The sequence below is a fragment of the Globicephala melas genome, chromosome 8, assembly GCF_963455315.2.
Source record: "Globicephala melas chromosome 8, mGloMel1.2, whole genome shotgun sequence".
NCBI classification, from domain to species: domain Eukaryota; kingdom Metazoa; phylum Chordata; class Mammalia; order Artiodactyla; family Delphinidae; genus Globicephala; species Globicephala melas.
Genome location: NC_083321.1, coordinates 87,659,574 through 87,687,452, shown reverse-complemented (window position 1 = coordinate 87,687,452; position 27,879 = coordinate 87,659,574). Strand labels below are relative to the sequence as shown.

Here is a 27,879-nt window from a genome sequence, read left to right as displayed (position 1 = left end):
CTAAGACCCGACGCAGCCAAATAAATATTTTTTAATGGGAAAGAATACCATCTTCAGGGGACACCACAGGGAAGAGCTTTTAGGGGACCTGGAATATTTAAGTAATCCCTGCTTTTGCTAAATCAAACCTCTGTCTCATTGGGATCTGGGGACAGTATGCCCTGATGCTGGAAGCTACTTATGTTGGCTGGGCGTAGTACAATACATGGTGATGAGGGCTTACAAAAATAAGGGAGAAGGGAATCTGGACTCTACCCCGTGGACATAGCAGGGCTAGTTAGGGAATAGCTGGCAGGAGGGCACTATTAATGCACATCTATGGATGTCACAGGGGAAACCAACCAGGGGGAGGCAGAGTGCAGTCTACAGTGTGGTAACCAAGAGCCAGAAGGTGTGTTTGTTTGAATATGTAATAATTTTTATGGTTCAGTATTCAAAAAGCTTAAATGCAATGTGGTATTCCGGATTGGGTTCTGAAACAGAAAAAAAGACATTAGTGGAAAAATGGATGAAATTTGAGTAAAATCTGGAGTTTAGTAAATAGTAAAAACCAAACAAACAAAAGGATAAATGGAAAAATTGAAAAATCTCCATTTCCGTTTCCCAGAGACCCATAATCAGCCAATGTGATTAGTCATGTGCGTTCTTCTAGAGATTGCTTCAGTGCTTACACAAGCACATGCATGTGCATTCTATTGTATACAAATAGTAAATACTATATACATTGTTCTGGCACTTGCTTTTTTTTTTTAAATCTTAAGATATTTTGATATTAACTATTTAGGAGTAATCTATTAATTCTGAACATTTTCAGTTTAAATTACACTGTGTACCACAATTTCAATAACACTGTGTACCTTGCTTTTTCACTTAACACTGTAACAAAGGTTTTTTTGTTGGGCTGTGTATAGCATCTGGCAAGATAACCAGGGGTCTGTCCTAAGAATGTTAGGGCCTATAATAGGACTCAGGGGCCTAAGACTTTTGAGAAAGGTCACCATGTCTGCTTGATCTCCAGATTGGTTGTATCGTAAATCTACCCTTGTGGTCAGGGGAAGTACTAATTCTGACTGCTGTTCTTCGGGAATTGGGGGCCGACAGACCTTGAACTTAGGTCTCCAGGTGTTCTCTTTATGTGTTTGGTGTGGGCACCAGATTCAGCGATTCAGTGAGCCCCTGGAAATCAAAAACATAACTGCTAACAATTGTGTCGTGCCTGCCATTTACAAGGTACTTTACAGTATGGATCTTATTCCTCACAACAACCCCAAGAGAGAAGTAAGGTAAGATTTGTCCCTATCTTACCAATGAGAGAGCCTTCTGGAAGGCCTTGAGTCAGGTCTTCTGACTCTAAATCATGTAGATTTCATCATCCTTTCACATTGGTCCTCTCTGTTGCCAAAGCTCAGTTGATTGGAATGTTTTCTTTCCTGCTTCTGTTTCCTCAGTAGATGATACCTATTAATGGCTAATATCTGAGGGCTTACTCTTGTCAGGTACTAATCTAAGCACTCTATGTGAATTATTTAACCTTAACCACATGCGGTAAGCTTTACAGCCCCACTCTACAGATGAAGAAACCAAGATTCAGAGAGGATAAGTTATTTGCCCAAAGTCACACATTAGTAACTGGTAGAGCTGGGATGTCAATCTAGGTCTTCCTGATTCCACTGTATACTCTCGTAACCACTGTATAGACTGCCCTGAATCAGAACTGTCTCATTTCTTTGATTTGTTCTTCCCAAGAATTCAAACAAAGTTTTGCTCTGGAAATCCAATTTTACCTACGGTGATAAGCTGTGGCACGGAGGGAGAGGATAAAGCAAGGGACAGTGAGAATCCCTGATTATGAGTTCTGTAGCTTCTTCTGAGTCACTGTGTGGGTCCAGGTAAAGTCTCTTTCTCTTTGTCAAGTATTCCCAGCCATAATATTGGGATTAAAATTTTGCCACAAAGTGGAAAAGAGAAAAAAGGAGAAAATATTGAGGTAAAGTTGAGGGGAAAATATTTGAGTCCCACAGAATGAAGACATTCTTTGTATAAATATAAATTGGAAATATCGTTAATGCTACGGTGATAATTACTACTCTGCAGTGAATTAAGTACAGACCTGGGAATCAGTTTCCCAGGGTCGTCTTGCTAAATGAAGAGAGTTGGAACATGCCTGTATGTGCCTCAGGTTTTCTGTTCATGAACTGGGCCACCCACCGCTTCCTTGACGGCCTTCTCAATGGGATGACACTTCTGGGTCTGCCCTGAGAGAACCACCTACACATAGTTCTCTCCCCTGGCTCAGCCTTCTCCCAGTAGGGTGACTGTGGAGCAGATCAGCCCTTGAATGAGTGCTTATTTGCAAAGCTCTGTGAGGAAGAGGCAACCTTAATACATGTGAGGCAAGAGGCAGGAGGATATGCCAATGTCATCCAAGCTTCCTCAGGACTGACCCTTTTCTGTTGTGACACTGAGAGCTGTTGATCCCATCTGCCTGTGCTTCTCTGTATTCTCCATGCTTCATCTGACAGGAACTGGCAAGTCTAACCTTGTCTTCCTTTGATTCATTTGATGAGTGAACTGTATGTGGGTGTCAGAACTCAGTGCTTTCGTGCTGAGCGTGTCACGTTGTTTCCCAAGGGTTGCCTTAAATCCTCAGCCTAATCTCAGCGGCTGCCTCTGATGCTCCCTGGCCACTAGCTTCTTGTGGTGTGTGTGGGATGTGGAAAGGAGAACCAGAGGGAGCAACAGAGGGGGGAGGGGGATATAGAAACAGCTCAGTGCCGCAGGACTGTATTTGCAGTGCTTTGCTAGCTTCCAGGAACCACGCGAAAGAGGGATCATTATAATCTGGCAAAAACCACAACCAAAAGGGACAGAATTGTTCAGTGATAAGCAGCTGTAGCTGTCATTTGCTTTTCCTGGACAGAGGTGGCCTCCACAGTCTACCTGAGCAGACCTTTCAGACTCTCCATGAGCAGATGCTTCTTTGTTGACATGGAAATTATTTTTCCAGATGAATTTTTAAAATCAGTGACTTTCAAACATCAGTGAACATTAAAATCACCAGGGGTGAATGGCAAGATGTGCCCCATTCTCAGGGATTCTGATTCAGTAGATCTGGGATGGAGGCCAGGAATCTGCATTTTTAACAAGCATATTAGGTGATTCAGATAGTCAGTGGACTACATTCCCCAAAAGACAGTCTCAGATTTAGTTCCAGTTTCCATTCAGCCCAGTGTTTGAAATAGCCTCTTTCTGCTGCAGTCTGTTTGTTTTAATCACTTTATTGAAGGATTTACTAGCATCTCCACGTGTACTACCTGTTTCATCCTCACATCATCGCAGTAACTAGAGAGGGAATCAGAGGTGGTTAGCTCTATTTTATTGGGAGTGAGGGGGTGGGAGGTGGGACTGAGGCATAGGGAGAGGTAAGTCACGATAAGTCAGAGACAGAGGTGGGAACGGAAGTCCAGAATTGATGACTCTCAAACCGGGCAATTTTCTGGGGCCTATTTTCTCAGCTTGTGTTATTCCATAGGTGTCCAATTCATTGTGCTTGGGTAAGCAAAGCATATTTGAGTTTTAAACAAAATAGCTTAGCATCCATCAGTTTGCTAGTTTAGCATACCGAAGCTCGTCTAAGCCTGAGCTAATATCTAGAGATGATATGTGTGGAACTGACTTAATGTGCTTCTTTCTGCACTTGCTTCCTTCATCATTTCTGAAGCCTTTTCACATAAACTATAAGGGAACCGATTTCTCCTCCTCATGCCAATAGGAACCCCCTCTGATCTAACTGGTAAAGTACTAAATCAAAAAAACTATTAACTTCCCGCTTCTCAAGTAGTACTTGGATCCATTTCTAAGGAAAAAAATCTTGAAAACCCTAAGTTTACTTCAATTATTTTTATTACCATGCTACTTAAATTTACAAATATAAAGTAGGAATATAATGTTCTTTTATTTATGGTTCTTATACAACTAAAAAAACCAAAATAGATTTATAAGTTAAATACAAATGAAACCACAAAACTAATACTACTCATATTAATATTATAGTAATTTAACATGGCAAAGGATGTATTTTGCTGAGACTAAATTATCCCTTGTATTGTGACTGTTATTGCCTGTGAAAGCTCAGCTTCTTTTGAGTTCAACATGCTTATGCCACCAAGTGACCTATATTATCTCAATTTTCTCACCACTTTTCTGTTAGAACTACTGTGACAGTGCAGTCCTATGATGTGATTTGGCTTTCATTTTGTGCTTGAAAACACCATTTTCATTTTAAATCCACCTCTGTTCTTTTCTCATGATCCCAGAACAATAAAAGCAGCAATGAACACACATGCAATGTAGGTATTGAGATCACGTGGCAATACCAGGTTATAAAGTAGTCATCCAAATAATCCAGAATATGCTTATGCAAATCTAAAAAATAATTATCAAAATGAAAACAAAACTAGGGACTTCCCTGGTGGTCCAGTGGTTAAGAATCTACCTTCCAATGCAGGGGACGTGGGTTTGATCCCTGGTCAAGGAACTGAGATCCCACATGCCGCGGAACCACTAAGCCCGCGTGCTGCAACTACTGAGCCCATGCACAACAACTAGAGAGAAGCCCAGGCGCCTCAAAGAAAGTTCCCGCATGCTGCAAGGAAGATCCCGTGTGCCACAACTAAGACCAGATGCAGCCAAATAAATAAATAAATATTAAAAAAAAAAAGACAAAACCCTAGAGAACACATGCACAAACCTAAATTGAGAATTACTGTTCAGATCCATTGATTCTCAAACTTTCACTATGATCAAAAGCCTTATCTACTGTGTTTACTTCCAAGAACCCCATATGTTTTTTTGGTTTTTTTTTTTTTTTTTTTTTTGCGGTACGCGGGCCTCTCACTGTTGTGGCCTCTCCCATTGCGGAGCACAGGCTCTGGACGCGCAGGCTCAGCGGCCATGGCTCATGGGCCTAGCCGCTCCGCGGCATGTGGGATCTTCCCGGACCGGGCCACGAACCCGTGTCCCCTGCATCGGCAGGCGGACTCTCAACCACTGCGCCACCAGGGAAGCCCGAACCCCATGTTTTTTTTTAAAAGTCTCCTAAATTAGATTTATTAATAATTTTACTTTTCTTATTAATCAAACACATAGAATTACCATTTCAGAGCTTGTGATCACCATAGGTAGCTATCAATCCAAGCTGCTTATAGTTCAAAACAAACAAACAAAAAGGGACATTCTAGTTATTCCATGCTGCCCTAACAAGGGTAAATGGAAACTTCCCACTAAATTTTGTCAGAAGCACTCCCATACCCTCACCTCCTGCCACTGCTGCCTTTGAGGACTCCTGGAGTTCTAGAGAGGTCAGTTTAGCCTTTCTTGTACAAGCAAAGTAGCCATGCCACCCAATTTGGAAGGATTAAAGTTTGCCCTAGTTTTGCTTGATTGTTGTACTTCTAGCATGCTAAAGACCTAAAAAATGGGAGGAAGAAAATACAACAGAAGGCACCATTCCAGTACCAAACTGAAAAGAAACAAAAACAAGAGAGCAACATGTTTTTAACAGCTTGCATGGAGAAAGCGGAAAAAATATTGACTGGGGAGTTTGGATAGCGCTGTTCATTTTCTCTCACCGCCCGCGTTATTTGTCTTACGGGGCAGGAGCCAGATACAATTCTGGCGCACAGGCCGGAGGAAGAGGTGGAGGGGTTTTGTGGAAGCTTGAGGATAGCGGGGAAATTAGGACTGGAGACCCAAATGGCTCAGGGCCAGGAGGAAGTCAGGAGAGGCGCTAAATCTTTTTTCCTCCTGTCCTTGGGCATCCTCGTTGGTCCGCCTGAGTCCTAAGAGGGCACAGCCTGGTTCACTCAGGTAAGTCCCCGACGCCTTCAGATCATCATGAGCAGGACGAATCCCCGCCCCTATTTCTTTTGCCTGGGGAAAGGACACGCGGTCTCCTTTCGCTTTCTCAGCCCACGTGTCCTTTGGAGTTCAGACGTGCACCGCCGGCAACGGGGTCCGGGATGGGGCCTCCACCGGCCGGCCAGGCACTTGGTTCCCCGACCTCAGCACTAGCCGAGCCTGGGTCTTAGCCCCGCCTCTCCGGGCGTGGGGCGGGGCCTGGGCACGGGGCGGGGCCTGGGCGCGAAGCGGGCGGTGGCGACCAAGCGGAGGAGAAAGAACATGGCGGGCGTGGCGGGGCCTCGCATGGGCCAGGGGGCAGCGGGCGGAGATGGAGACGATTCGCTCTACCCAATCGCGGTATTAATCGACGAGCTGCGCAATGAGGACGTGCAGGTACTGGAGTCGGGCCGGGGAGCGGAGGCGGGCTCGGCCGGGCGCGTGGTAGGGAAGGGGGAAGGCCCGCCCCGGGGTAGGGGAGGCCCGGGGATTAAAAGCTGGGACTCGGAGCAGAAACTTGACAGGGAGGAGGGGAGAGATCCGTGAGGGATTCTGGTGGCTCGACCCGACGGGCCGGGAACCTCTCCAGCACCCCTTGTCCCGGCCGGCTGAGGCTTTGGCCCGGCGTCGCACCGGGTCCGGGGCGGTTGTGGGAGAACCGGCTTCCCTCCTGGGCCCTCCTTCCGGGCCGGGCGGTGGGAACGCCGCGTCCAGCCTTGGGCGGGTCATCCCTGTAGCTGAGCGAGCGGGAGGAGGGCGGAGCGGAACCGCGAGGGCCTGGAGCGGGCTGCAAGGATGCCAAGGCGCCCAGTGAAGTGCAGGTGAATGACTGCCTTCCGCTGGGCTTGTGGGGTAGAAATTAGGTTGGATGGCTAACTAACCTAGAGGAGGCGGTGTATCACCTCTGATGGAACTTTTCTTTGAAAAGGCAGGGGTTGTACTCAACCGTTTCACCTGCTTCACCACTGCCAAAGTTCTCTCTTTTTAAAATTGTCTCACTTTTCTGAATATTGTATTTTCTTTCATTTGTTTAATGGGCCCGTCAACGTGTTTCTCCTAAGAAATCTTCCTTTAGCTAATGAAGGCGTGTTCCACTGTTCTTGAGGTTCCTCATAGAATGAAATCTAAATTAAAGGTTTTCTTCATTCTTACCTGTATGTTATTATCTCACCTGTTTGCAACTGCTGTCTTTTTTTTATTAATTTTTTTTAAATGATTCACATTTTTAAAAAATTTATTTTATTTATTTTTGGCTGCGTTGGGTCTTCATTGCTGCCCACGGGCTTCATCGCGGGCTTCTCATGTTGCGGAGCACGGGCTCTAGGCACGGGGACTTCAGTAGTTGTGGCTCAAGGGCTCTAGAGTGCAGGCTCAGTAGTTGTGGCGCACGGGCTTAGTTGTTCCGCGGCATGTGGGATCTTCCCTGACCAGGGCTCGAACCCGTGTCCCCTACATTGGCAGGCAGATTCTTAACCACTGCGCCACCAAGGAAGCATGCAACTACTGTCTTTTGGTCTAAATCACAACTGTTTCTTGACTTCGTTCTTTCTACTTTTTTAAAGCTCCGTCTCAATAGTATTAAGAAATTATCAACAATTGCTCTAGCACTTGGAGTAGAAAGGACGCGAACTGAACTGCTGCCTTTCCTTACAGGTATGTGACTCTTGGAGGAAAGGCATGGGCATTTCTGTTTTCCAGTGGCTTTCAAAACTTTGGCTATTTTTTTTCGAATTTGTTACCCACAGTATTAGTAAGTACTAAACTGAGCCTGCTGTTTCCCATGAAGAAACAGGACAGCATATACTGTAATTTTGTGGCCAGACATATTCAGACCTTAACTATTTAGCTAATAGGAAAGTAATTGATATGGATTATGAATTTCTAACTCATTCTGTAAAACAGATCCATAGACTCTTGATTGAGAAGGAGGAAAAGGCTGTTAGGACTGTGACAGACCATCTAGTTATATATTGAGTCTATTCCTAGTTTTGTGTGAGTGTCCAGCTCTGGGCCAGATATCCTTGTTGATGAGTACTGGGTTGTTGTCATTTCCAGATACAATTTATGATGAAGATGAGGTACTGTTAGCTCTTGCTGAGCAGCTGGGAAATTTCACTGGCCTGGTGGGAGGTCCTGACTTTGCCCACTGTTTGTTGGTGAGTATATGCTGCCTACTCTCCTACAACTTTTGCAGTATAAATGATACATTGTTTGGTGATAGGCACACTGCAGCATTTTTTATACAGATCTTTTTATGGATAGTCACAGTGTTAGCTACTGAGAGGACAAATAACTAGGCCCTTTGGACTCAATTAACCCTTTCTTATTTTTTCTGACTATGAATTAAAGAACTTCTCCCTCTTTTTTGCCTCTGTAGATTTGTTAATTTAGAGGTCGGGAGAAAAAGGATTTGATGGGTTTTGTTCATGGCTTTTTCCCCCTTACAGTGGAAATCTTAATGCTCATCTAGCAATGTTATGGCTTTGGGAATGTTTATTAGTTTTGTCTTTAATTGTAACTTTTGCTTCTGACTTACTTTGCGAATTTGATGAATTCAGTTTAATTTAGTTGACATTTATTGAGAACCTATTATATCAGGCACTGAAGTTACAATGTTAATGTTAGAGAAGAGCATTATGAATGGAATGAGGCCTCTGTCCTTATGTGTCAACAAATAATTACTGTGCGGTGTTAGATGGAAAAATTTGAAGCACATAAAAGGCATTCAAGTAATAGAGAAGGGCAAGGGATTAACCCAGGGTGATCAGGGAAAATGTCTGAACTAGGTTTTGAAGGATGACTAGGAATTTGCCAGTTAGACAAGATAGGGCTGAATGCTTCCGGGCTTAAATATTGTCTGTATTATGTTGCTGACTCTTGTGACTTCTGTCTTTACCTCTTACCTTTCCATGGAACTCCAGTTATAGATATATGTAGAAAGATAGATATAAATATCTATGTTTGTCTTTCTCTATATATCTGCCTGTGATTTTTCTACTTGGATGTCAAACAGGCATTTCAACTTTAATATCTAAAACAACATCAATTTTCTTCCCCAAATATGCCTCCTAATTAGTTGCCCCATTGCAGTAAATGGCATCACCGTCTACCCAGTTGCACAAACCAAAACCTAGAAGACATTCTTGAATTCGCTTTCCCTCATTTCCCACATCTAATCCATTAGTAACTCCTATAGATTCTATATATATTCCAAATCAGTTCACTCTCCTTCATCCCTACTACCATCTAGCTCTTCATTCCTCTAATCTTTCTAGACGACATGATCTTTCCTCTAGATTACTACAGTAACTTTCTAACTAGTTGCCTTCCACTCATGCCTCCCGCCCCACCACTACAGTTCACTCTTCACCCAGCGGGTGGATCACTCACTACCTGCCACGACTCTTAGAAAATCCCAGATTTCTACCTTAGCTTGTACCTTAGTTTACAAAACTTGCCCCTATGAGCTTATCTCATGTGTTCCCTCATAATAACCTCATTCCATTCACAATGGTCTTCTTTCTGTTCTTTGAATAAACCAGGTTTATTGCCTTAAGACTTTTGCCCTAGGTATTCCCTATAATAAAATGTTTCTTTTTTGAGCTTCCTGGGGCTGTCTCTTTGTCATTCACATACCAACTTTAATGCATCTCAGAGACCTTCGCTGACCACTCAACCTGAAATTGCTTCCCCACTCACCCCTTATCACATTATCCTATTCTTTTTTTTTTTTTAGCCGCACCACTTGGCTTGTGGGATCTTAGTTCCCCGACCAGGGATTGAACCTGGGCCCCTGGCAGTGAAAGTGTGGAGTCCTAACCATTGGGCGGCCAGGGAATTCCCCTTATTCTAGTTCTTTACAGAACACTCAACACCATCTAGTTGGTTTCATGACTAGTTGTTATCGTCCTCCATTAGAATGTAAACTATATTCAATATCCTGTGATAAACCATAATGGAAAAGAATGTATGTATATGTATAACTGAATCACTTTGCTGAAATTAACACAACATTGTGCATCAACTATACATGAATAAAATAAATTAAAAAAAATAAAATCAAAAGACCTAAAAAAGAAAAAAAAATGTGAACTCCACTAGAGCAAGGAAATTGTGGCCTTGTTTCTTCCGTATCCTCAGTGCTAGAATATAACAATAATTATCATTTTAAAAGAAAGAGTTTAAGAGCCTTGGAAGCATGGAACCGGTTGGACTGCAGGAGTATACAGTGTTGGTGCTAGACTTGGAAGAAGTGGTGGTCCGGGGGCATAGGAAAAGAGCATGGAGAGATAGGCAGAGTTCACATCAAGAGACAGGAGCTTGCCTTACCCTGTAGTAGTGATAGAGATTATCCAGTGATACTGCATGAGAGGAGGTCAGAGATGGCAGTGGACAGATCATGAAAGGCCTTTACAAGTCAGAAAGCAGTATCTTTTCAAAGGGCTTCTGAAATACCTCTTAGAAAAGCTGAATACTTTCTACCTCTGTGTATCAAATAATTTTTGAAATGTATTATTGGATAGACACACATCTCTCCTTTGACTCACAATTGTGTTTAACTCTCCTGGTCAGTTCTACATGTGGGTTTTGTCTTTAACATTTGCACCTCATGGTATATGCTGCATTTGCCTGGACTGAGTGTAAACCCAGAAAGGCAGAGGTTCAGAGAACCCGCCCTCTGTCACTTTTTACTGGGCTGTGTTATATTCACTCACTGATCCTAGTCCAGACCAGCCCCTTTGGTCTCTTCTGTTTCTAAAGCTGCAGGCAAGGTTTGCTACCACCTCTGCACTCTTCACTTAATTGTTCTTTTGGAAACTCCCACTGTGTGTGACTCTTGGGAAGACTCTGGATGTATTCTGAAAAAAGGATTTTGTTCTCAGCCTTTTATAGGTTGGTGTGGAGACAGTGGACACAGGTAGCGTCCACCTCCAGGAATGGTAGAATAATAACCCAAAGGCTGTGGACTCAGTGTCCTGATGAGATGTCCTCATGTAATTATGGTGCCCAGCGTTGGTCATGTTTTTGCACTTACTCGAGGAAGTGTACATTATCCTGTCTGAATCTGGCTACAAAGCTTTCATTTATTTATTTTTTTGGCTGCACCGTGCGGCTTGTGGGATCTTAGTTCCCCAATCAGGGATCAAACCCACGCCCCCTGCAGTAGGAGCACGGAGTTTTAACCACTGGACTGCCAGGGAAGTCCTGCTACATAGCTTTTAAATCTAGTGATTCAGCTCACAATAATATTAATATTGTGTCAAGTCTCTTCCACTGTGTCATTTGTAGACACCATCTGGGAATTGCCATCTGGGACGTGAGATCTTGGCTGTCCTACAGAAGTCGTGTCTTCAGGTTGGACACACCATATGTTATCACCATGTGAACTGAAAGTAACCATTTGGTGTGATGTAGCTAACATTCTGGTTACATGTACCACCTCCCTTCAGTCACTTTAAAAGGTGATAATCTGTATCTAACCTGATTGAGTAAGTTTTCTCTCTCGTTTTCCATTTTGGTCTATTTAGCCTCCTCTGGAAAGTCTGGCGACCGTGGAAGAGACTGTGGTTCGAGACAAGGCTGTGGAGTCCCTGAGGCAGATCTCCCAGGAGCACACTCCTGTGGCTCTGGAGGCTCACTTTGTCCCTCTGGTGAAACGCCTAGCGAGTGGGGATTGGTTTACCTCTCGCACATCTGCATGTGGTTTGTTCAGCGTTTGCTATCCCAGGGCTTCAAATGCTGTCAAAGCAGAAATTAGACAGTAAGATATGGTATTTTTTAGTTATTTGGGGTTATTGGGAGTTCACAGCTGACAAGTTACACAGTACCCTGTTACCAGTGAGTGACTGGTATCAGGGTAGTCGGATTAATGACACCACTTTTTATTGTCCAGTTGAATATACCCGTGGGTTTTCCCTTGTTACTTCTATGAGTAGAAGTCTAATCGCTGATGGTTGTAAGAGAAAACCTCTAAAGTTTCTGTGTGCGTTGGGGGATGCTTCATCAATGGCATTTGACAGGAAATACCTTCATTATTTTATTTGCTGCAGGCACTTCCGTTCCTTGTGCTCAGATGACACACCAATGGTACGACGTGCTGCTGCTTCCAAATTGGGTGAATTTGCAAAAGTTCTGGAATTAGACAGTGTGAAAAGTGAAATTGTTCCATTGTTCACTAATCTAGCTTCCGATGAACAGGTAGGTTAACTCTTAGTAATTAAAGTACACAGATATGCTCCTCTTAAAATTTTAAGAATTTCTTTGGGTGTTTTGGTTCTCATGGTAGGATCCTTTTTGCAGAATTAATACTTAATTCTGGCCTGGATAAAGTTTAATATGACCCATCTCAGTGTCCTTATAATTCTTTCTTAGCCAGACCACAGTTTTCTTTTACATTAGCAGCTGTTAAAAGGAAGGGGGTGTCAAAGAGGAAATGAGAGCCATAATTAGAAAGGAAGACCAAAGCTGCATTAAAGGGTAACATACCTTTGGGCACTGCAGGCTGGATTGTCATGGGAGAGTAATGTTTCCTGGAATTTTTGACTTTCAGATAAACAAGCATAGCATGTATTGGGAAAGCTGTTTGACCCTCTGCATCCTCTATGTGAGTGTATAGGATGACTTCACTTGATAGCAGTTATAAATCCAAGGATCTGGATCTCATTGGTGTAGAAATAGCAATAATAATACACTAGCAAGCACCTAAATAAATCTTTCTCAGCCTGTTTTAAGTGGTTTACATACGGGAAGTAATTCAGTCCTCACGACAGCCCCATTAGGTAGATACCCCATTTTACATAATTGGAAACAGGCACAGGAAATTGAAGTGACTTGCTCAAGGTTGCATAGTTAGCAGTGTTGGACTGGGGATTTGAGTCTAGGCAGTTTAGCTCCAGAGTTCATGGCCTTCACTGCTAAGCTGCACTGCCTCTCTGTATGGTGCTTTGGAGGATCAGCCCCCAGAGTTCCTGGACTCCAGAAGAAGAGGCCTTCAGGTTTTACCTAGTTGCTGCCCTAGAATCACTTTATGTGTACAGGATCACGAGCAGCAGATACATACCCATGAGTCTTATTTTCAGCTTCTAGATCTAAAGATGGTAAATCTTTTGAAATAATTTTTTTAATTTATTAAAATAATATATAGAAAACAGCACAAAGTGAATATGCATCTTAATGAATCATTACAAGTTAATGTCATCTTGTGACTTTCATCCATGAAAGGAGATAGAACTTCGACAGCCACTACCCCGGAAGCCCAGCATGGGCTCCCTCCCAAACACAACCCTGCTCCCCAGTTCCCACTCCTCACTTTCCACCCCCTTAAGACTAACACTTCATCTTGACTTTCGTGGTAACCACCTCCTTACTTCTCTTTGCATTTTTATTACTCATACAGTATAGTTTAAAACAGCAGTATCCAACAGAAATACAATGTAAGCCGCTGTTACTTTTAAGTTTTGTAGTAGCCACGTTTTAAAAAGTAAAAAACAGGTGAAGTTGATTTTAATAATATATTTTATTTAACCCAATATATCCAAAATAACTATCCTTTAAACATGTGGCACTAGTTACATTCCAGGCACACAGAAGTAGGTAGTGAGTGGGTAGTGGTTGTCGCATTGGACAGTACAGGTTTAGAATCCTCATTTGAGATCTCATTGATTACATTTCCAGTGGTATAATTTAACATTTTCTTTTGTCCTGCAAAATTGGTAGTTGAATCTAGAGTGGAGATTTGTGAAAGGGCCAGATAGTAAATATTTTAGGCTTTATGGACCAGACAGTCTCTGTTGTCACTACAAAGCTCTGCTGTTGTATGTAGCACTCTATAATATGTAAACTAATGGGCATGGTGCCGTTCCAGTAAAATTTTATTTACAGAAACTTGCTGCTTTTCAGATTTGGCCAGCACTTGCCCCAGCTCTGATCTAAAGGCTTAAGGAGAGTTAGGTTTGATATTTGGGGGGCAATAAGATCACTTCGTAGATGGAGGTTACTTTTCATCAAGAGTTATGTCTAGTTGTGGTATTAGCAGCAATGGATGCTCAAAAAAATATTGTGCTTAGTTGTAAAATACATGTGTGTATATTCACTCTGACTACTGATAGAATTGCTGCTCCTGCCTTAGTCATTCATTGAGAAAGTATTTATGAAGCACCTTCTACATATCAGGCACTGTTCTAGTGCTGGTTTACAGTGTTAAACAGGGTGTACAGGGACCATGCTGTCATGGAGTTTACAATTTAATGAAGGAAAACAGATAATAAACAAACAAAACATTGGGGATAAATACTATGAAGAAAATAGAGTCGGGTAACACAGTGGTGGGGAGTGATTGTAGGGCATCCTCTAGACTGGTTAGTCAGAGAAGGACTGAAGAGGTGACATAAACTGAGACATGAAAGAAAAATGCCAGCCATGCCCTTTCCTAGGGTGTCAGAGCTCCAGGAAAAGAGAATTCCAGGAAGAGAGGACACTTAGTGTAAAGGCCCTGAGGTTAGAACATAGTGGGTGAAAAGGACTCTGATCAGAGATGAGTTTGGAGAAGATAAGCAGGGGCCAGATTGTGGGGGACCTTTAAACCACAAGGGTGTAGAGCTTGGATTTTCTTTTCTAGGTGGAATGAGAATACACCGAGATTTTAAGCAGCGGTGTGATTTGATGTAATCTACATTTTTAAAAGATCCTTCTGGCTTCCGGGTGGAAACTAAATTGTAAGGTGGGATTGAGAGTAGAAACAGCAAGACAAGTTAGGAGACTTTTGTAATAATCCAGGCAGGAGACAGTGGTGAACTAGGGTGGTATAGTGAAGATGGAGAGAAACTGGAGATAGTTTTGGAGGTAGTCAGTAGAACTATTATTGAATTGGATGAAGGGAAGAGGAATCAAGATCTCTTTGATTTTTGGCTTGAGCAACTGGGTGGATGCTGGTGTCACTGCTGAGTGGAGAAGATTCTGGGAGGAGTAGCAGGTATAGGGAAGAAAATCAGGAGTTCTGGAAGAGAAGCAGTTGATTAATTGAACAAATATTGATGGGTATATATTTCCATAGATGATGGTAATCCCTTGATTCATCATAATTTTTGGAATCTGAAAATAGCTGTATAGCTACTACCAAGAACCTAGTTCTGCCTTTTTTAGCCTGTTCCTTTAGATAGAGTAGTGAGTATCTTGGACGTAGGGTAAGTTATTGTTGATCTGTAAACGTGTAGTGTCTCGGAAAGTTGGAGTTGCTGTTATCCCTTGTGTGTTTGCACATGCCTAGATATACGCATACAGGAATGTTACATATATAAAATATTTATATATGTATATATACACACACATACTCTTAAAATTTTTGTTTTGTTTCTTCTGGGTGCTCAGATGTTTATGTATTTTCAGTTCCTGCTAATATATTTATGATTCCCGAATCTGTAGCTCAATTCCCTATTTTTCATTGATTTGTCTAATTATATACTTCCACTTGTGCAAAGGTCATACAGGTACTACGTTGATACTTGGTGGTTTACATTTGGGAAGCTGAGTTCATTAATCCCATACCTAATTTTTTCTGCTGGGTTTTTTATGCTTGGCTACCTCAAAGTTATTCTGTCCTTGATCATCAACATTTAAATTGAATGTTTTTTTTAATTACTTAAAAAATTTGTTTTTCTATATTTTTTTCCAAGTCATTATCTCATGCCTAAACTCCTATTACTGCCATCCTACAATGAGTATTTTGAAAACTGAGCTTCCTAAGTCATTCCCTTACCCTTATTCCCTATTCTCTTTCTCTGTTTTGATCTGTTGTAAACAACTTGTATAAGCATTGTTTTCATTTTTATCCCTCAACTTCTTATAGTGAGGATTTAGAGACATCATTAAAACGTTTTCTTTTTTCACTTAATCTTCACATTTTATTTTCATTCTCCTTAATAAAAATCCTGAACTCTAACTAACGTCATTACTTTGCTGTTCGCTCAGAGAACAGTCATTTCTGCCTTTATGGCTTTGACATGCCTGCCATTCCAGGCAAAGGGAGCAGCTATTTCAAGACATAAAGACATGAGCTGCATATAGTGTGGTTGGTTTTTTTAAATTAAATGATACCCACGGCACTACCACACACCACACACTGCCGCGTAGCTCTCAGTAAATATTATCTGACTAACGGAAAGGAATTTTGTTCATTAGGATTCAGTGCGCCTCCTAGCTGTGGAAGCTTGTGTCAATATTGCTCAGTTACTTTCTGAGGATGACCTTGAGGCTTTGGTGATGCCTACACTTGGACAAGCAGCAGAAGATAAATCTTGGCGAGTTCGCTATATGGTAGCTGACAAATTTTCAGAGGTAAAATTGTTGCACTGACATTTTTTGAGTACTAAAGAAAAAAAACAGAAACCCACAGATTTGCTGTTGTACCAAAAATTTCTGAATTAGAAGTGCTCGTGGCAAAAACATATATAGATCTTCCTGGACTCAGGATGGGGTTATGTCCCGATAAACCCATTGCAAGTTGAAAGTGCATTTAATACCTGCTGGACATCATAACTTAGCCTCGCCTACTTTAAATGTGCTCAGAACACTTACATTAGCCTACAGTTAGGCAGAATCATCTAACACAAAACCTATTTTATAATAAAGTGTTGAATATCTCATGTAATTTATTCAATGCTGTACTAAAAGTGAAAAACAGAATGGTTTTACACGTATCGGTTGTTTCCCCTCGTGATTGCATGGCCGACCGGGAGCTGGGGCTTCCTCTCTCTGCCCAGCATCACGGGAGGATTGTACTGCATATCGCTAGCCTGGGAAAAGATCAAGATTCAAAATCTGCAGTTTGGTTTCTACTGAACGTGTATTGCTTTCACACTATCCTAAAGTTGAAAAATCTTAAGTCAAACGATCATAAGTTGGGGACTGTCTATACTTGAAGATTGCGCTGTTTTGTGTGTTCATGTTACTTATTTTGTTTAGAATACATTAAAACCTGTACAAATTCTTTTATAGCTCCAAAAAGCTGTGGGTCCCAAAATCACCCTAAATGACCTCATCCCCGCCTTTCAGAACCTACTCAAAGACTGTGAAGCTGAAGTCCGGGCAGCTGCTGCCCACAAAGTAAAAGGTTAAGGCATCAGTTTATGTTGTAGTTATGTCATTCACTTTGGTGCATTCTTTATGTCAGTGAATTTTGTATTTTTTTTGTTCTAGATTATGTTTTCAAGTAAATAGATGATTTTAATGTGTTGAAATGTTACATTTGTCACATAAAGCTACTCCCTTTATATTTAAAACCAAACAGCTGTGTTACCCTGTTTCTGTTTTTAGGAAAAAAAAAAAAAAAGGCATTTCCAGGTTGGATTGGTGTGGTACACAGTGGCATATAGATTGACCAAAAAGTGCATTTAAAATAAGCCAGTTTTCCTCCTTGGAGCTTACTTGCTTAAACATATGATTTGATTTAACTTGAAACTGTTGATAAACCCGGTTAAATTTCTTCATTTGGCTCCTTGTAATGGCTCTATGTAAGTATTTTTTTTTTTCTATTTATCTCTTTTAGAACTTTGTGAGAACTTGCCCATGGAAGGTAGAGAGACCATAATTATGAATCAGATTCTGCCCTATATAAAGGTAAACCTAACTTTAGTTTATTTTTTGTTTCACTTTGCCCTATATGAAGGTAAACCTTACCTCAGTTTTTGTTTGTATCAATATTCCCTTAAAGCTCTTTGAGTTTAAACTTGGACCAGGGATGAATGGGACAGATATGTTAACATGTGACATTGTTATTTATTACTTATTAGTGCTTTATAAGTGTAAAGTGCTCTTTGGTGCATAGGTTTATATTAGTTGACAGATGGTCTGAGGAAACTTTATCAACTAATCAATACTGAAATAGTGCTGTCTTTTAAAATTCCTTGTGCAATGGTATGGAAGTTTCTATTGTCTTGCAAAAAAAAGAAAGGCTTTTAATTTTGATTTTGTTTTAGGAATTAGTATCTGATACAAATCAACATGTCAAGTCGGCTCTAGCTTCTGTAATTATGGGATTGTCTACGATTTTGGGCAAAGGGAATACCATTGAACATCTTCTACCTCTTTTTTTAGCTCAGTTAAAGGATGAGGTAAGTCTGGCTATAAATTTTGTTATCCTTTGATAGTCAGTGATTTGGTTTGGTTTTTGTTTGGGGTCTCACTGAGATAGAACCCAACAAAGTAACTTATTTTAAACCATTGACAATGTTTGGGCATGGGGTTATAAGTTCCCCAGAAAATGGGCCATTTGATACAGACTTAAAAATGTCTTTCCATCTTCTCTGCCTATTTCCTGCTTATATTCGCTGCTTTTTTTTTTTCTCTTTAAACTTAATGGATCTTTGTTTGATAAGTTTCTTTCATTTAAATATAAATATAATAATATCAAAATTATAACATTAGCTAATATTTATTAACACTATGTGCCAGGCATGATCATAAATGCTTTGCATGTATTATTATTACATGTAATTCTCACAACAGTCTTATGAGGGTGGGTCTTATTATTATTCCCATTTTACGGATGAAGAAGGTGAAGCACAGAGGTAAAATAACTTACCCAGGGTCTCAGCAGTGGTAGATCTGGGATTTGAATGCATGTAATTTGATTTCATAGCCTATGCCCTTTACCTTTCTATAGATTTTTCATTGAAAGTTCTGGTTAAGATCAGTTAAATTATGTGCTTTGAATTATTTGTGTACTCAGTGTTAAGTATTTCTTCCAAGACAATACTTTTTTCACCTGAGTCAGTACTTTCTTATTTTAAATTTTATTTACTCATTGTGTTGGTAGGAGAATATTGGGCAGAGAACTTGATCTTTACATGTGGTCTTTTGGGGCTTGTGTACTTGCAGTGTCCTGAAGTTCGTTTGAACATCATCTCCAATTTGGATTGTGTAAATGAAGTGATTGGAATCCGGCAGCTCTCTCAATCACTCCTTCCTGCCATAGTGGAGCTGGCTGAAGATGCCAAATGGAGGGTCCGGCTGGCCATCATTGAGTATATGCCACTGCTGGCAGGCCAGCTGGTGAGTATGGGTGCTCTGTGAACTGAAGGATAGCATCAGATAGTAGAGCAGATTTACCATGGCAAGTAGGAGGCCCAGGTAGCTCCTATGGTTATGTTCATTTAGACTCATGAAAGTATGGTCTCTCTTAGTTGCCTGTAGAGTGGTTTGCATTTTCATCAGTGCATTAACTTCTTTTTTTTTTAACTTTATGTATCGTTTTTTTTTAATTTAAATTAATTTATTTATTATTTTTGGCTGCATTGGGTCTTTGTTGCTGTGCGCGGGCTTTCTCTAGTTGCGGCGAGCAAGGGCTACTCTTCGTTGCAGTGCGTGGGCTTCTTATGGCAGTGGCTTCTCTTGTTGTGGAGCACGGGCTCTAGGCGCGTGGGCTTCAGTAGTTGTGGCATGTGGGCTCAGTAGTTGTGGCTCGCGGGCTCTAGAGTGCAGGGTCAGTAGTTGTGGTGCATGAGCTTAGCTGCTCTGTGGCATGTGGGATCTTCCCCAACCAGGGCTGGAACCCATGTCCCCTGCATTGGCAGGTGGATTCCCAACCACTGCGCCACCAGGGAAGCCCTGCATTAACTTCTAATAAAAAAGTATTATAGAAACACATTTCACCTCCCCACTATCTGAAAGCAAAGCCATAGAAGAATATAATTAATTTCTTGGTTTATGTCACATAGATTTTGTGCTACTAAATGTCTCTGTGATTTAAGGAATATTTATCTCAGAAGAAAGGGAAGTATGGTTTTGAGATAAATCAGTTTTGACTTTTGCTCAGGGAGGCTTCCCTGTTTGCCTATATTCTGTGCAAAATGTCTCTGGTTACCACTTTTCCTACATTCTGGTTAAAGGGAGTTGAGGGCTCTCCATACAAAAAAGGAGTGTTGAAGTTTGTAATGCTAGTATTTTGGCCAAAGTCTACATTATCACATTACTGTTTGAGATTCATGGATAGTTGTACTGATCTTAAATTAATTAAAATTTCAGTGCTGGGTTTTTTTGTTTTTTTTTTTTTTGCGGTACGCGGGCCTCTCACTGTTGTGGCCTCTCCCCCTGTGGAGCACAGGGTCCAGACGCGCAGGCTCAACGGCCATGGCTCATGGGCCCAGCCGCTCCACGGCATGTGGGATCTTCCTGGACCGGGGCACGAACCCGTGTCCACTGCATCGGCAGGCGGACTCTCAACCTCTGCGCCACCAGGGAAGCCCTCAGTGCTGGGTTTTATAGCCACATCCTTCCCTTTCTTTTTTAGTAGATAGCCTCATCAGTTCTAAATTTGATGTGCCCTCACCATGTTGGTTGCACTTACTATAGTATATTATAACTGTCTGTTAAAATCTAGTTGAGGAGATAGACAACTGATGTCTTTTAGGGCAGGGACTGTGTTCAGTGTTTTATTTCCAGTGCTTACCATAGTGCAGTGCCTGGTATTAATCAGGCACTTAACATTTGTTGACTGTTAAGAAAGTGAATACCTGAAAATTTTTTGAGAAAGCTCGTAATATGTCAGTTTATAGCCAACATTAATACAGTTTGTTTCCCCTCTTTCAACCCCACTTCTGTTCCTTTCATATCATAGCATATGGGATTTCTTTTTTCTTTTCTTGGATCACTGAATTTGTATTGTTATTTTGGTATACTTAGTTTATGAAATGTGTCTGTGCATGTGTGTGACGTCATATGTTTTATCAAATTTGAAGTGTCCCATTCTTCAAAATGGATGCCAAAGATTATCAGTGTACAGGTTTCCCCCACTGTTTGAAAGTAGAGCATTCCTAAGAAAGCTTTTGTAAGCTGAAATGGCACAAAGCGAAGAAGCAATTACCATAGGACACATCTTGCTAACAGATACAGGAAGTAAATCAAGATAAAGCACAGATGCTCACAGGCACAGTTCAAAGCAATGGCGGCCTGAGGCTGAGATGCTGAGTGTAGTTCTAGGGGAAGGAGCTTGGCGGGGCCACTCTTGCTGCTGTGGTGCACACTGCCTGTCGAAGGGCTTGTTGACTCACTGCAAGACAAATGCTGAATGCTGTTTTCACCTTTTTTTGTTAAAAAAATCCCCTTCAGATTTCTTTTGGTTAGTGAAGACACGTATTGTTTTACAGCTCTTTTGTAAAAGTGAAGTGATATAAAGTGAACTTTCGAAAAGTGGAGGATACCTATATAGCTGATGGGGTCAGGCAAAGTCATCCTGTCAGTTTTTTTCCCCTCTGCCATTCCCGAGTACTGAGAGTCATCTTCTGTTCTTCACTGGTGACTGTCATGAATCACCTCTCCGGAGTCGAAAGCAGCAGTGCTTAACTGGTTTGCTAAAGATTGAAATAACTGTCCAGAAGGGAGGGTGAATTTTAGTACCATTTCTTGAACCTCTGTCCCTCCCAGACCTGGGAAGCCTGCAAAGGTTGATAGCTCTCCGGAGGAGTATGGAAACAGGCACCTGGTGACTTTGGCTGCCTCATGCTTGTCTAGCAGAGGTGACATGCAACAGTCAGAAACGTTTTGTTATACAACTCCAACTTCTTGTTATTATTATATATTTTATCCTTAAAAAAAAAAATCTGTAAAAGACTTTTATTTCAGGTAGTCAACTTATAAAATTCTTTCAAGACTTTATGTATGGCCTGGCTTATGGACCATGGTGAGTGAAAGTAAGGCTAAACCACAAGAATCAGGAAATAAAAGTTAATTAAGACTCAAGAAAAATCCATGATCTGAAACGAAAAATAAGTCTTTGAGAGCGGACATGGTAATAATCTAAGGGTGTGCTAAAATAAAGCCTGTTCATAATCTAGTATTATGAAGCCATTTTATCATATATTCAAAGCACTTTAATTACATTTCTTTATTGAAAATACATAATCACTGGTCAGAAACTTCTTAGGATCCAAAGAAGCTAAAGACTGTGAACGCGTAGACCTCAAGAGGAGGGTGCTGGGAAAGCACAGTTCACAGCGATCGCCCACATGATGTGACGTCCCACGGTGCTGGGTCCGTGCAAATCAGCTCGAGGAGCTTGTCTGCAGCCTGTGCTGGTGCGGCCACCGTTGTGGGGGAGAGCAGTGGTGGAGAGAAGTAGGATGGTTCCACTGTGACTGTGCTGGGACCACTTCACTGTACTCTTGTGCCTGCTTTATTCTCTCTCTGCTTTCTCCCATGGATCCCAGAGTACTCTCTTTAGCTGGAGATAAGTCTGTCTCTTGATGTCACGTTCTTTATCCTTAAGGATTTATTATGATATTAACCAAAAGGGGGAAAATTTGAGAATTATTAATATTACTGACTGGTATTTTCCTGGTGATTCATTTTTACAAATATTCTAGGGATTGTTTGGCAGCCTGTGCATGCTACACTCTTCCTGCTCATCTGCAGTGTTGCATCTGGCTCCAGGCCACTCTGTTCCCTCCCACTCAGCAGTGCCTGGGCCGACTCACTTCTGCTCTTCTTTATGACTTCTATCCAGTAAAAATAGGTTTACAGTTTGTAAATCAAATCTCATGGTATTCTTTTTCTGGCTGGTCCATGAATTCAGCTTATTTGGAAATAAGTCGTTTTTTTTAGCTTTCAGGTCACACTGGTGTAATATAAATAGTACATCTTGATTTCTAAACTTTGGAGACGTTTGTTAATGGAATCTTCTGTATCCATAGGGTGTGGAATTCTTTGATGAGAAGCTGAATTCTTTATGTATGGCCTGGCTTGTGGACCATGGTAAGTAAATAAGTTAATGGAAGGCCCATGTTTTTGCATATATCCCATTTTGTTCATATATTTTCTTTTTAGAAAGGAATCCTAATCTGACCATATTTTGTTTTACCAGTACAGGGATGAAGACAGGCTTTCATTAAAATCCAGTTAGCTTTTTCTGAGCACAAGTTTGACATTTCAATTTTCTACCAGTTTTTTTCTATCTTAAATTTTATTTTCTTCATTGAAAAATCTGTTTGCCCTATTTCTCATTCTATTACATTATTTTCAGGCTGTCTCTTCTACACACATATTCATTCCTTTCTTATCTCAAGGTCTTCTACTCGGCCATGCCATCTTTGTGTCTTCAGCCACTGTAGACTGGATTGGACAGGGATTGGAATCAGAAGAAAGGCCTAGGGGGAAGAAATGGCTACTTGTCTTCTTTGAGGTGACATAGAGAAGGAGGTATACAGTGGTGCAATAAAGGTGTCTAGGAGTGAAAGACGTCAGCTGTGACCTAGGATAGAGAGGTCCCAGATTTCTGGTTGCGTGAAGGGCATGCTTACTTCCCGTACCCTGGCTGCTGCTGCCATGATACTAAGAGAGGGAGAGCTGAGAACTCAGGGCAGGGTCAGATAGGACAGCATTTACAAAATAGATTTTTTTAGTATTTTACCTTTTCTTTGCATTTATAGCATAATTCAACAGTCACAGAATCTTTTTCCTCTAGTGCCACATACTGTGTTACAAATAAAAGCTGGAACTGCTGCTTATCAAAATATACAGGCAATTCATGTTTTATATAAAGACACTTCATGTTAACTTGTTAGCAGTTGACTTTTTGACAAGGTCTCAGGTCTGGGTATCTCCTCTTGTCTGCTGGGCAGAAGTGGGTAGGAGGGGTTCCCTCTGTACCAGTGAGGTCCAGTGCCAGCCCCATGTCTAGACCTGGCAGCTTCGGTGTGGTCTGAGATCTGTTCAGATGAGGGCCCTGAGGACTTACAGTGTCCTGTGAGCTTTGGTTCAATATTTTGGTGGATAAGATGGGTATCCTGCTTCAGTTCCAGAGCTTCTTATATATACTTTATGTACTGAACGTATCTCTGTGGGTGCTTATGGGTGACTCTTTGGGCGGAGTGGGGATGTTGTGTCTGCTTGTACATGTAGGTGGTTTTGCTGAGGGCATAGTTGGATCATATGGGAGATCACATGGTTAAGGAAGTGAAGAGGATGGGTGTGAACAAAATGCAAATCTCATAAAGGCGTATATATGTAGATAATTTCATTGTTTTCAAACTAGATTGTGAAGATTTTATTTCTATTTTTCTTGTCCTCCAAAGTTACCTTTTTATGGCTTAATTTTTTTCTTCTTAAATGAAACAGAGGTTTGGCAAATCATAGGAAAGGCAGTCTTCTCTTTTTAGAAATAAAGTGTTTATATTATTTCTGATAAATATTTAATGTTAGTGAGTCCCAGAAGATCAGTTCATACTTTCTTGGAAAGTTAGTGTTATAGATTTATTTTGAGGAACTTTTAAAATCCTCCTGTTCCACGAAGAATTGAATTCCTGACACCTTTTCCATGTAGGATTGTTCTGTCGATGCAGGTTAATTAATACTTCCTTTTTTTCTGATTTTTTTTTTTCCAATTTGGGAGCAACAGAGACCCTTGTGTCTTTTTCTGCAGTAGCATACTTAAGTGGGCATTGCAAATTTGAACCAATGAAATTCTTTGAACCAATGAAATGTCAGCTCTGAAATTGTTCTATACTTAATCACATGGGGTTTTGTTTTCACATTTTAGATAACTGCCGTGTAGTGATCAATGATCAATTAAATTTTTGGAAACTTTTTTCCGCTTATTAAACTACTAAAAGGATATTGTGAAAAATCCAGAGAACCATAAGGAAGAAAGCGTCACTTACTTCTCTTCCCACGGTTGAGTGGATAGTATTGGCGAGAGGGAGGAATTTAGAAGGGGAATTTATTTTTTATAGGAGGAGGGAAAAGTACCAAAGTTAGTGAGCATATAGAGTGTGTTAGAAATTCAGAGGAACGTTGCAAGTCAGCCAGACCTTGAGGGGAGAGGGAAGAAGAGGGAGGGAGAGAGACAAAACAAGCAGAGAGGAGAGGCAGAACCGTGGAATGGTTTGCATTCTTTTCACAGCAAAATTGAGAGAAGCCAAGAACATAGTAGGCATCTGGCCAAGTAGAGTTGAGTGCAGTTAAGGTCTGGGTCAAGGCCGAGCGCTCTGTCTCTGGTTACTCTGGCAGTGAGATCCCTTCCCTGTGGTAATGGCATTAGGATGAGAAAAATCTCAGGCAAATAAAAAAAACAATGAGAGGAGAAGACGCAGATGGGAAGAGGTTGGTTGGGGGGCGGGGGTGGGGGGGACGGTGTGCCCAAGACAAAGAATGTGAGTGTGAAGGGAGGGAATTTGTGTTAGGGGTAGAACAGTTCACTTGAGCTGCTCCTTAGCGAGTGCTTCTAGATATTCCTGGCAGGTTGCTGATCCCACAGGCTTTGGTCAGGTTGCATGTTGGTAATAAATTATATAGTTCCTTGGCTAAGCTGCCTTGCCTGTTCTCATCAGTGGCGTTACCTAAAAGGATCTATGGGCTGGGAAGAGCTGGGTATTTCCTGTCCGAAAGCCTTGTAGAAATTGTCCAGGATCAGAGCTGTGGCTTGGATAGCTGTTAAGCCACAGCTGTCACCCAGGAGGGTTGGGCCCATCTGGAGAGAGAAGTAGAATAAGGAGTCAGTACCCACCACTCTAGATTTGTTATCCAAACCCAAATTTTGAGTCGTATCGGACACGTAAAGTGAAGCATTGCCACACCGGTCTTTGCTGAGTGCTGTATGTAGCAACTAGTTGTTGAGAAGATCGTAGCTCAGGCCTTTATGATCTAGATTTATGACATCTTTGCTAAATGACCTCATAGGGAATTATGAGGTTAAAGCAGGCACATATATTCATAGAAGACATTTGACATGTTGTCTCAACAAACAGTTTTAAGGGAAAAAAAAGCAAGTCAGTCTTAAGTTTTTATTTGCTGTTGTATAGATGACAGCAGAGGCCTCTAAATAGCCCCTCTCTGTCATTCTCTCAGCTGTTCTTGCTGCTGCTGGAATAATCTTGCTAAAATACCACATTGGTCATAGGGTCACAACTTTGCTTTAAAAACCCATCATTGGTTTTCTTACAAAGTCTAAATTTAGCTTTCATGATGCTCTGTGTTCTGGCTCCACCCTAACTGTTCAACCTTACAGTCTCCCAGATTCCAGTTTTTTCCTTTGTGCCCTGGGTAAATTTTTTTGGCCTTTCCAGGAATTCCTCCCCTCTTCTCTCCATTTACACAAATCCTCCCTAATCTTTAAGGCCCAGTGCAAGGCCTCTCTTTCCCGAAGCCTTCCCAGATCTCCCTGTTCTCTGTCCTCTAAACTCCTACAGCCCTCAGGGTCTTTAGTATACAATTTCATGCTTCATTATAATCAGGCTTAGATCACATGACTTCTTGGAACGCATTAGCTTTCATTTTTCTGCTAAAGTGTGTGATCTTTGAGGGCAGTATCTTATGCATTCTTTCTGTAACACATAGCACATAGTTGGCACTCATATTTGCCAATTAATTAGTGATGTGTATAATGAGCTCCTTACCTCCCTTTTCCTTGGACATTCTATACATTTTGAAACTGTAATAAGACCAAATCAGCATACTAGGAGTCATGGCTGAGCATGCTTGCCACTGCAGTCTGACTAAATTGGAGTGTTTACAGAGTTTTATTTTTGGTCCACCTTTGATGATGATGTAAGTAGAAGTAAACTAGGTTGTGCTCACGCTCTGAGCAGCACCACAACTTGACCTTCACCCCTTCTGCAGTGTACGCCATCCGTGAAGCTGCCACCAACGGCCTCGTGAAACTAGTGCAGAAGTTTGGTAAAGAGTGGGCCCAAAATACCATCGTTCCCAAAGTGTTAGTAATGGCAAATGATCCTAATTACCTGCACAGAATGACCACTCTGTTCTGCATTAATGTAAGTATTACATAGCTGTTATTGCTAAGCTCAGATGTTAAACCAGTTGTTCAGTACTGTATTATGAATTCTGAATATGTTGCCTTCTATTTGGACTATATTTCTTATACTGATTAATTTGGACAGTTAGGAGATGAGAGAAAAATGTCAATTTTTCAATTTGTGTTAAAATCTGTAGTCAAGTCAGTTGTGAATGCTGGTCTAATTCTGGGATTCTTTGCTACCTTGTGTCCTTCATTCACATGCTCACACTAGAAACATTTTCCTGTTGGCCAGTTACTTTCTTATTAAATATTGTCTCTTTAGATTTGGGGATATTTAGAAAAATAAAAGTGTTTTTAATGTGCTGTCTTATTTCTTTTTCTAGGCACTATCTGAAGCCTGTGGTCAGGAAATAACCACTAAGCAGATGCTGCCTGTTGTATTGAAAATGGCAAGAGACCAAGTAGCAAATGTCCGATTCAATGTGGCCAAATCACTGCAGAAAATTGGACCAATTCTAGATACCGAGTAAGATTTTAGTATTATTCTTTTTTTTAAATACTTTTAAAATTTCACCCCATATAGGCAGAAATAGCCAAAATTAAATTCGGTGATTTTCACTTCACCTAAGTTGTGGGATTGGTTAAAGAAAATAATAGAGTAATTTAACAACCAGTTTTGAGTGTGTGTACTCTGACTTTAAGCTGTGTACGTATGTGGCTAATTGTTCGAAGCTAATTCTACAGAGAACCTGAGAAATTATTTAATACTTGTCAAGTTTATATTGTAGGTGTTTTAAGATTTTTTTAAAAATTTTAAACTTTAAAAATTACCATAGAGCAAATATATATATACACACACACCATAAAGCATTTCTCTGGCTCAGAAGACTGCCTCTCACAGATGATACCATTGCATTTTAGTGCTTTGCAGGAGGAAGTTAAGCCGGTGCTACAGAAGCTAGGCCAAGATGAAGACGTGGATGTCAAGTACTTTGCACAGGAAGCTATAAGTGGTATGTCTGTTTTCTGCCTTCCAGCTTTTGCTTCGGCTAATGGGGTATGAGTGGTGTTAAGTGGGCCAGGCGATGAGCATCTGGACCTGGGAGGTGGTAAGCTCCCGGAATGCTCGTCTTCTCTTTGGGTAGAAGCTTCTTGGCCCACCACTGAGCTGGCCATTTTCCCAATTCCTAGGGCTGGGTAGGGATGTGATTCTTACTGGTAAGAACAGTTTTTTGTTT

At 41.2% G+C, this 27,879-nt stretch overlaps 1 protein-coding gene across 2 annotated transcripts in view; it reads left to right on the top strand.

Moving 5' to 3' along the window:
• The first annotated feature begins 6,132 nt into the window (after positions 1 to 6,132).
• Positions 6,133 to 27,879, top strand: part of PPP2R1B (protein phosphatase 2 scaffold subunit Abeta) — a 36,135-nt gene continuing 14,388 nt past the window's right edge. The window contains exons 1-14 of one of the 2 annotated variants that reach the window (XM_060304031.1): positions 6,133 to 6,294; positions 7,461 to 7,551; positions 7,954 to 8,054; positions 11,427 to 11,659; positions 11,949 to 12,096; positions 16,075 to 16,230; positions 16,891 to 17,005; positions 17,441 to 17,511; positions 17,871 to 18,005; positions 18,772 to 18,945; positions 22,581 to 22,641; positions 26,503 to 26,657; positions 27,025 to 27,167; positions 27,563 to 27,654. In XM_060304031.1, the coding sequence (XP_060160014.1) occupies positions 6,181 to 6,294; positions 7,461 to 7,551; positions 7,954 to 8,054; positions 11,427 to 11,659; positions 11,949 to 12,096; positions 16,075 to 16,230; positions 16,891 to 17,005; positions 17,441 to 17,511; positions 17,871 to 18,005; positions 18,772 to 18,945; positions 22,581 to 22,641; positions 26,503 to 26,657; positions 27,025 to 27,167; positions 27,563 to 27,654 (1,789 nt within the window). In that variant the 5' untranslated portion in view covers positions 6,133 to 6,180. The remainder of the gene's footprint in view (positions 6,295 to 7,460; positions 7,552 to 7,953; positions 8,055 to 11,426; positions 11,660 to 11,948; positions 12,097 to 16,074; positions 16,231 to 16,890; positions 17,006 to 17,440; positions 17,512 to 17,870; positions 18,006 to 18,771; positions 18,946 to 22,580; positions 22,642 to 26,502; positions 26,658 to 27,024; positions 27,168 to 27,562; positions 27,655 to 27,879) is intronic. The other variant, XM_030836736.2, reaches the window with a different exon arrangement.